The 10,168-nt window shown below is 35.0% G+C and overlaps 1 protein-coding gene across 1 annotated transcript; it reads left to right on the top strand.

The window, feature by feature from the left end:
- Positions 1-5,711: 5,711 nt before the first annotated feature.
- On the top strand, positions 5,712-7,993 carry LOC129890821 (3-ketoacyl-CoA synthase 20-like). The gene is made up of 2 exons (XM_055966295.1): positions 5,712-6,401; positions 7,199-7,993. Exons 1-2 carry the CDS (start codon positions 5,712-5,714, stop codon positions 7,991-7,993), a joined length of 1,485 nt encoding a protein of 494 aa, XP_055822270.1.
- The last annotated feature ends 2,175 nt before the right edge of the window (positions 7,994-10,168 follow it).

The following is a 10,168-nucleotide window of genomic DNA, read 5'->3' as shown; positions in this document are numbered from 1 at the left end:
ACCCAACTCCGTAGGTCACGACTGGTGCCCGATTTGGACTCCCATACGTACCCTTATCCCCACTGAGTATGTTAGCAGAATAAACAAATGAGGAAATCAAAAGAGTTCGCTAGAGAGCGCACGAGAATAGATGTTGCATATGAAGGCCGTTAAGGCCGCCACTGAACACAAGTCCAAAACACATATACAGAACCCACAACACAAGTCTACAGACCTCTACAGAACGCTAGCCTAGTCATATGACAGGACAGGGCCCCATCGTACCCCTGAATAAACAAACATATATATATCAAATGACCAATATCAAAAGTTAGGCTCCAGAATAGTGGAGCACTGCCAACATTGCTGAGTGGAAACCCTAAGCTGGCAGATCTCCAAAATTAACATATGTACCTGCGGGCATGAAATGCAGCCCCCTCCCTCCCAAAGAAAGGGCAATCAGTACGACATATGTACTGAGTATCTAAAGCATGGACTGTAATAAGTAAAGTCATTACCAGAATAGAAGGTGCAAAAGTGAGCTAAATATCTAGAATATCAAAATATTGTTCATAACCACAGATAATGTATGCAGAAAACATATACCATATTCGGCCCCATTATGGGACGCGGTGAACAAAATATGGTCGCCACCCCATCACTGATGCCACAGCACAGCATACATCAAGAGTAGGAAATATCTCCATAACAGATCATATCATATTAGATGATCATATCATATGTGTACATGCCATATCATAACTCCACAAATCCCATGTACAGGTCGTACCTGCCCCCTCATGTTGGGGTACGGCGAACAATGCAGAGAAGTACGCAAGATAACAAAACCTGGCCCGAGCTCGGTAAAGGAAGCATTGAGGCATCCACGAGTAGAGTAGTGAGAAACTATATTCAATTTAAAATACAAAACATTTCCAGAGACTCAATAGCGTAACTCCGATGCCAAGTCATATAAGAGAAATTGAGCGATAATCAAGGTGCATGTCTTTGAGATGTCACAATGCTCTATGTCAAAATAGTCTTTCTGAAATCGTTTCCATATTTTAAGATATATTATAGGGCTCAATGGAATAATTAAAATAAGCTATCATTCAAAATCAATACAAGAATCATATTAAGTACCTTTCGAAACTTACCATTGATTATATCAAAATAGAACTTCTAGAATCATATACACGTACCAAACATAATAAAATATCTTTTGGGAATCAAGAGGTTGGCCATCCTAGTAGCTCTAATAATAGGAACTTCCTTGGAATCATATAAAAGTCATATTTGTTTCATAAAGACCAAGCCAAAAAGAAATATTAACTTTACATACTTATGTCAAAACATGCCAAAAGAAGGAAACGTTAGCTTTACATACCTCTTATGGATTGCTCTTAACACGTTCACCTCATCATCTCTTGAACCTATTTAACATGAAAGAAATACAAGCATCAACAACCCTCGACCTTCCAGCATCTTAAGTTACATATGAGTATTCATAGAACTCATCTCCTCGCTCGCCTTCTCGACTAGTTCCTTAGTTAGTTAAGGAGTTAACGGAACTCGGACAGCACCTCTCCTATAACATGCCCTATTCGAATTTACAATTACATCCCCAATAACTACAGATAACCAACAAACACAACTTGTAGCATATATACAAGAAAAACATGGCAACACTACCCAACATAAACTCCAAGCAACTTGCTGAAAATTACGATACCAAAATAGGGTTTCTAGTCTTTATTTCACAAAACCTTTAATTGTATGAAACGAGGGGTCATGTGGCTAAAACCAGCAGCCCACACACCTATTTTAGAATAAATTTAGGCCCTGCAACACACCATCACACACCTGCAGCAGCACACTACAAGCACAACACCTTGCTTCGACTACAATTTAACTATAGCGACTTCAATTTAGGTTGCTTCGAACGGTAAACATTTCTACGACATTTTTACACTTAAAGCAGCATAAAAGGTGTGTAATACACCCTATAAAAACACTATAAACTTCAAATTAGAATAAAATACCTTACCTTACCCGAAATTGGCCCAAACTCACCAAATCACGCCTCAGAAACTCTTTAAACATGCTGAAATCGTGCGGACTGCTTGTTATCCATTTGGTGCTACTACAAGCCATGATTTTTCATTATTAACACCTTAATATCATTTACAAACCCTTACCTAAATGTGGGATAAGAGAACCAATCCATACCTTGCTAAAACTTGTCTCGGAAGTTCTCTTAACATGCTGAAAATTGGTGGGGTTGCTCGCTGCACTTCCTGCTGCCCCAAATAATTACTTTACGCTATTAACACCATTAGGTAACAGTAGGATACCTTAAATAATTAATTCACGGAATAGAATTGGAGGGCTTACCTTGTTTTCCTCCAAGCCATAGTTGCCCTCTTCCTCTCTCACGTTTTTATCTCTTTTTATTTGGCTAAGAAAGCTGAAAATGAGATATTCTTCAGCATAACATACATATATACACCTCCTTAGGAGGTGACACGTGGAAGCCCCCTAGGGGTGACATGTGGCAGCCTCCTAGGGTGCCACCTCATGCCATGCAGCCTCCTATATGCTGCCATGTGGCAGTGGGGTCCACCTCAAGTAGGTGTGTTACCTACTTGACCCTAAGTAGGTGCATCACCTGCTTGTCCAAGTAGGTGCATCACCTACTTGCTTCGAGTAGGCGCGTCGTTTCCTTATTTTTCTTTCGTGAGCTCGTAATCTCATCTTATTTCAAGAGCCTATGTATTCCTTGCTACTTAATCTCGACATGTACTCAAGTAGCTTAGTATGTAAAATGTCCCAAGTAATAGATTTCACAAGTAAGTCGAGTCCTACGACTCACTACTTAACCTCCAACTTCTTTGGGATTCTTATAACCCTATTTCCAATCTTCTCTCTTATGGAGTATCTCCTTCTCCTTTCCTTAGAATTATTTGATAGCGTTATAGATTATCCGACTCACATGACGACTTCTAAGAAACTTAAGATCCTTCCCAGAAACTTAAGAAGTTTAAGAAGCGTTCCAAGGTACCAAAGTACGGGGTGTAACAATGATCTTGAATGTTTTTAAGTTAATTTCATGATTTCCAAGTCAATCGATCATGTATTCATGTTTTACTCTAATTTCAACTATAAGTTTATGATCATGAATTTAAAATATGTAAGCAAGATTTATGAATGAGGGTGACTTAAGACCCTAATGATAGACCCTACGTGATCCACACACGACCATCCTTCAAATTTGGTGCCCAAATTCACTCCAGGTTGTCTAGCTTTGCGCGTGCCCACGTGCTTATGTTGTGCCCAGGTTTTTCCTCGCACAACTAGCCATTGTGGTCTAGTCTCCTAAACCATTTGCCCTTGTCCAACACTTGTTCCCTGACTTGTTTATCCACGATCTTGCCATGATCACAACCTTTCCTTGCCTTAACTTTTTCCAGCCCCTGTCATGCCTTAGCCACACCTTGCCTTGCATGCCTTAGCCATGGCAGTGTCAAGGTCTTTCTCAATTGAACTTAATCTTGACTGATTTCATTGGGTCTTGGATAGGTTCATTATGTAAATTCCTAACCAGTCCGGCGCCACTCAAACCTTCAAGCTGAGGGTCTAATAGTCATCCTTACCAATTGTCTTACCTGGTAATTAATTTTCAGAACGAAAATTCTCACCTTTTTTCGGAGAATGGACATGAAAATTACTCTAAAAAGAATATAGATTTTTTTACGTACAAAATCAGCACCTTTAACTTGAGATAGGATCATTTCCGTATTATTTGAGACCACATGCTCTCCACCATGCCCGTGGATTCTCGTTTGATTCTTCTTCTCTTTATTATCTGAAAGAAAAAGGTTATATATCTGATATTTGCGTAGTTAGGAATTCTTGCTTAGGTTGGGTGTTAACAGCCCAACTGTTATTCTTGAGATGAAACATACATTTAGTTAGGACTCGGAGTTATAGTAAGTTATTATTTAAATTAATTTATCAAAATAAAACTTTTTTTTGAAATTTTATAAAACTTGAATAAATGTATTTGACAATAACATTTTAGCTATTATTTTATTCAAAAAAATCAATAGTTAAATGACAAATATGTGCCGGAGTAAACACGCATAAAACATTTCTTTCTAACGTATTATTTTTGATGAATTAATTTAAATAATGGCTTGCTTTGGTTAATATTTTTTTAACTTATTAATGCACAAGAGATCAACTCTTTTTTTTTTAATTTAACCAAAATGAACAAATGGCTCAAAGTTGAGACACTATTCCTAAATTTTAACCGATAGCAGACCGTCTCTGCCATAATTATTATTTTTTCAATACAATAAGTCCGTCAACACAGAGGGATGTTTCTTAATTTTGTTTGTTTGTTTTGGGCAAATAGGTCGCTCCTACTTGCGCGATTTGCTTACCATCTTTCATTTAGCTTACCATTTCTCTTCATGAGCAGGAGGAAAAGGGTGATATTCAACTGGACATAATTTGATATCCTTCTATCCCAATTAAAGTGGAGTATTTCATGCACTAAAACGACAAAAACAAGAAGAAAACATGTACCCAAGATAATACATCTTGTAGATGCTTCTTTTCAAATTTTCATCTTCGGAAGTCACAACAGGCAATAGGCTTCTGATAAAGTTTGTTTTTGTTTGGAGTTATTTTCATTCAACTAACTTGTCTCAATTGGGAAGTAGAGGAAAATACAAGACAACACTTTAATTGAACTGGTTGTTGACAACTCATTGAAGAGTTTAGGCCATATTGTTACTTTGGACAACTAAATAACACTAATGGGAAACCTTTGCTAGGAGGCAACACAGCATTGATAGATATGGCATGTCACTTTGGACTACGATGACGTATAGCAGATAACAGAGATAAACTACGTACTAACTTGATAGGTTAGTTTTGGAATACGACGTACTAACAGAGATAAACTATTAACAGATATAAAAAAAAAAAATAAGAGCTATCGCTCAATTACGAGCGACATATTTGGCAAAAAAAAAGAAGTTAAGACACATAGCTCTTTGCTGATCGACTTATTGACAAAAAATAAAAAAAATTATTGGCTAGAGTGCTGCTGCCGTAAGTTAAAATTAAAGGCAAGTTGTGCAACTTTGAGCGATTGGATCGTTTTAGTTAAATAAAAAAATTAGTGCCCTTTTGAGTTTTGTGAATTTTGTTTTTTTTTATAAAAAAAAGTGGCCCTTTTGGCTTTGTACTCAATTTAATTAATTATTTTTTATCTCAATTTATATGATTTAGTTTGACTTGGCATGAAATTTTTAAAAAAAGACTCTTTAGACTTGTAAACTAAAATAAATTATAGATATTTGTGTAATTATAAATTATTTCATTAAAGATAAATAACTATTATAAAGCTAAGTTGTTATTAAATATAGAAATATATTTTTTTATTGATTTTTAAAAAAAAGAAGATAACTCATATAAATTGAGACACGGTGAATACTAATGTCATTATACGGATATCACAACACTAGAGTCAACTTAAAGAATTCGATTTAATAGCAGAAGTAATGTTTAATGTGCGATTAGAAAAAAAAATCAAAGCATAATAAACAAGTTCTTGGTATGATTTGGACATGATATTGCTTGCTAAAATAGCTTCTTAATTAGCTCTGTTAAATAGAGATGTTAACTCCTTAAACTTTATCAGCAATATCCTTTCAATAGCAATGGCAGAAAATGCTTCTCTCTTCTGCGTTAAAAACATTAAACTTGGGTACCATTATCTTATCTCCTACGCGGTTTACCTCTTTGTCATTTCATTAATCCTTCCTTCTATAGGATTTCATCTTCTTACTGTTAACATCGAAAATCTCAACAACCAAATCCCTACGCCGAAATCATTGTCCATTATTTTTGTTGTTCTATTTGTCGCGGCCCTCTACTTTAGGGGCCGTCCAAGAACCATTTACTTGGTAGATTTTTCATGTTACAAGCCAGATCCCACCGATATGATGAGCAAAAAAGATTTGCTAGATATAATTACATCAACATTCGACAAGGAGAGTGCGGATTTGCAGAAGAAAGTGTTAGAAAGATGTGGATATAGTGACATGACATATATTCCAGAGGGCATCAGAATGTTACCAGACAAGTTATTGACGTTTAATAATTCTAGGAAGGAAATAGAGAAGGTTATGTTTGGAGCCATAGACGATGTATTATCTAAAACTGGAGTGAAGGCACGTCAGATTGGGATAGTGATAGTGAACATTGGGGTCCACAATCCAACACCTTCACTATCCTCCATGATTGTTAACCGTTACAAGCTTGGAGTCCATGTGCTCACTTATAATATTAGTGGCATGGGATGTAGTGCTGGTCTCATTTCTATAGACCTTGCAAACCGGCTTTTGCAGGTTAGTCAAAGGCTTCACATTTTTATTTTTTTTTGGTGTGTATTGTGTGGTAAAGGTTTGTGCAAAATTAAGTAAAAACATATTTAGTAGATTTCTGTAAAGTGTTTTGTGTGTAACAGAACTTTTCTTAGAAAGCCCTCTGAAAACACCTTTTCCAAAAAACATAAATAATAGTTTTCTCGATTTATATTTTTAAAAATCTTCTTGAAGAAAGAAATGTAGTACATTTTTTGAAAATCTTTTTGCAAGATTTCAAAAAATAATAATGATAATCACAAACAAATAATAAAGGTTCTTTCAAAGTCTTTAATTTTACTCTTTTAGGTCCGGATTGAAATGGAGGAAATGAGATCTCTTCCCGTTATCTTCCAATTCCAATAAAAGAAAATGTTTTTTTTTTATAGATTTCTTATGTGTAAATGAAAATTTCTGAGGTGAAAAAATGAAATATTTTGTAAAAATATCATAAACTAAAAAATAATTTTCAAAGGAATAAAAAAATATTTCTCCCATTGGCATGATACCAACGAATTTGAGGAATTAAATAAGATCTCTTAAAAATGAATAGAATCGAATCTCTTATATCTAAAAATAAATCTCTTGTAGATGACCATAAAACAAAAAAAATAGAAATTAATGCAAGTAGCCTAGAAAATTCTTATCAAGTTTATTGCATCAATATCTCTTAAATAGTTACAGAAATTACATAAATTTTCATATCCTATATGCTTGATCAGTATTTTTGTGACTATAGATAATTTCTATTAATTGGTATTTAAAATTGTAATAAAGTACAGACTCAAGTGAGTGGCTACGCATTGGTAGTTAGCGCAGAAAGCATCAATGCTGGTTATTATCTAGGCAAGGATCGATCAAAACTTATAACAAATTGTCTTTTCCGTATGGGGGCAGCCGCTATTCTCCTCTCGAACCGCTTCTCAGACTATCGACGTTCCAAATATAAACTCAAGCACGTCGTGCGTACTCATAAAGGAGCCGATGACAAGGCTTTCAGAAGCGTATACCAAGAACAAGATGAAGATGGAAATATTGGCATATCACTCTCAAAATCCCTAACAGTTGTAGCTGGAGAAACTCTCAAATCTAATGTAACAACTCTAGGGCCATTGGTACTTCCTATGTCCGAGCAATTTCTTTTTTTCGCATCGTTGATTGTTAGAAAGATTTTAAAAATGAAGAATATTTTCAAGAAGCCATATATCCCTGATTTCAAGCTGGCTTTCGAACATTTCTTTATTCATGCTGGAGGAAGAGCAGTATTGGATGAGATGGAAAAGAATCTTGACCTCACGAAATGGCATATGGAGCCATCAAGAATGACACTTTACAGGTTCGGAAACACATCAAGTAGTTCATTGTGGTATGAGTTGGCCTACTCTGAGGCCAAAGGGAGGATAAAAAAGGGTGACAGAGCATGGCAAATTGGATTTGGCTCAGGTTTCAAATGTAACAGTGTTGTTTGGCATGCCCTTAAAACTATTAATCCTAAGGATCTGGAAAAAAATCCTTGGATTGATGAGATTCAAGACTTCCCAATTCATGTCCCCGCGATGATGCCTCTTTCTAGTTGAATGTTTTATTGATTCTTACAATTGTATTTCCCTTTGATAAAGTTACTATTCTATAGTATACCATAAAATCTCTCTTATTTTATATTCGAACGGCTCAACAGAATTAATGGCAGAAAAAGTTGGAAATATAATTAATACAATTTTATAGATGTTTAGATTTCTTTTCTTTTTATTTTGTAACGATGGTACATGTGCGAACTTTCTATACATATCTTGACCGTATTCGATTTCCTACTAGCTTCCATCATCAAAAATATTTCATAAATCTATTTACCAAGATTTCGACTATTTTTTTTATAAGAAACATTCTTAAAAGTTCGCTTTTATCTAATGATTTCAACTTTGTACTACTAAGTAGATGTTAAAATAATTTAATACATTTGGAACAGTTCAAATCTATTTTTAATTGCAAAAATGGCTTGATTCACTTTTTATTACTTATTATAAGAAATAATCAACTCTAATGACACTACAAAAGATCGAATTTTTAGATATAAATTACGTGACACAAATCCTAGGCAACATCAATCTATTGGATGAACAGGAAAATATATTTAACAATCAAAATTTCGTTCCTATTTCCATTGCTGATAAACATCGATTGTATGCTCCCCTGGAAATATGTTTTAATCATCAAACTATTAGATAGGGAAAAAGATGGTTATAACTTCCTCAAGAACAGACTAAAAGCAATCTGCCAGCTCTCCGAAAACTTCCATCTGATAGATCTAGGAGAGGACTTCTAACTCATAAAATTATCTAAACCTTAAAATTATGAAAAAATCATATACAACGGGGCCTTGGTTCTTAGGATCTAGATTTGTCTTGGTACGTAAATGGAAACCCAAATTCAATCCTTCCTTAGCCCATATTGATTACTCCCTAGTTTGGATTAGACTTCCAGAACATCCTACAAAATTCTATGACCTCAATATGCTCATCAAATAGGTAACCAAATTGGAATCATCCTTAAGATTGATGTAGTAACCAAATTGGAACCGTCCTATTAGGAACCCAAATCCAACATATTTACTATGGACCTTCCACTCCTCTATACACTCATTGTGGTTGTCTAGTGTAATGCCTCGTGCTTTTAGACTATGGTTCCAGCTGTTCGATGCATGAAATTAGATCCAAGCTAAGTGAATTTAATTGTACCTAGGTGTAAAGGTGAAGTCTTAAGTGTGGGAAGTGTATTGACTGTGAATTAATGTCATAAGAGAACTTTATCATAGAGTTGAATTGAAAGTTTCTCCACTAATTAAGCTTTCGTATAAGATCATACAAGACTAAACTTCAAACAAACATATCTCCTAAAGTATAAAGAGTTATGTAACTCATTGCCTATTAAATTAAAGATCTACAAGTACAGTTTTCAAATGCATTAAACCATTTGTCATTAAGCCCTTTCTAAAAAAGGTTATGATCATTTAACCAGAAGGTAGTAGAGCAGAAAAATTGTGCGACCACAAGTGTGAACCTCATTCCCAATATGTTGTCCAAACTTTGGACCGCATAATGGCTCATGAAATTTTAAGCATTCTGTCTATTTGTGCGATCGGAGTGCCCATGGCATTACCGTTGTCCTATCCATACTATTGGTACCTGACAATGGCAGATGGGATTATTAAAACACTTTCTTTGTTGAATTTTTCATTCCCATGAACCCTAAGAAGAATTTTGGTCCTCTTCTCTCCTCACTCTCAAACACCAAGGTATGTTCCTTTTATGTATCTCAAAGTATTTCTAAAAATTCGTAATCATCTCTAATCACAAATTTTAAACAAGATTCTAACATCAGATCCTCCTTCCATTTCTAGTGAAATCAAAAACTCAGTTCTAGGGTTCAAGACTTGATTTTGAGCAAGACTCACAATCTATCCAAGAGAATACTTTCTTCCACATCAAGGTAAGTATACTCTCACAATTTCTCTGTGTTTCAATCATATCATTTTGTATTTTAATAAAAAATATACCATCAATATCTAGGGTTTCTAAGAGAACTCATCTCAAGATTCAAGAATTGACTTTTGGGATTCTTCTTTAGTGCTAGGATTTCGTTTGGGGTAAATTGAAGAAATTAAAGGTATCTAAGGCTACCTCTAAGTGTGGAAGCATCATTGTTCCTTCCTACCATCCGTTTTTTTCCTTTTTTCACAAACATGTGCCATTGAG

The sequence above is a fragment of the Solanum dulcamara genome, chromosome 5 (assembly GCF_947179165.1).
Source record: "Solanum dulcamara chromosome 5, daSolDulc1.2, whole genome shotgun sequence".
Classification (NCBI taxonomy): domain Eukaryota; kingdom Viridiplantae; phylum Streptophyta; class Magnoliopsida; order Solanales; family Solanaceae; genus Solanum; species Solanum dulcamara.
Note: the sequence above shows the minus strand (reverse complement) of the source record. Positions and strands in the feature narration are given on the sequence as shown.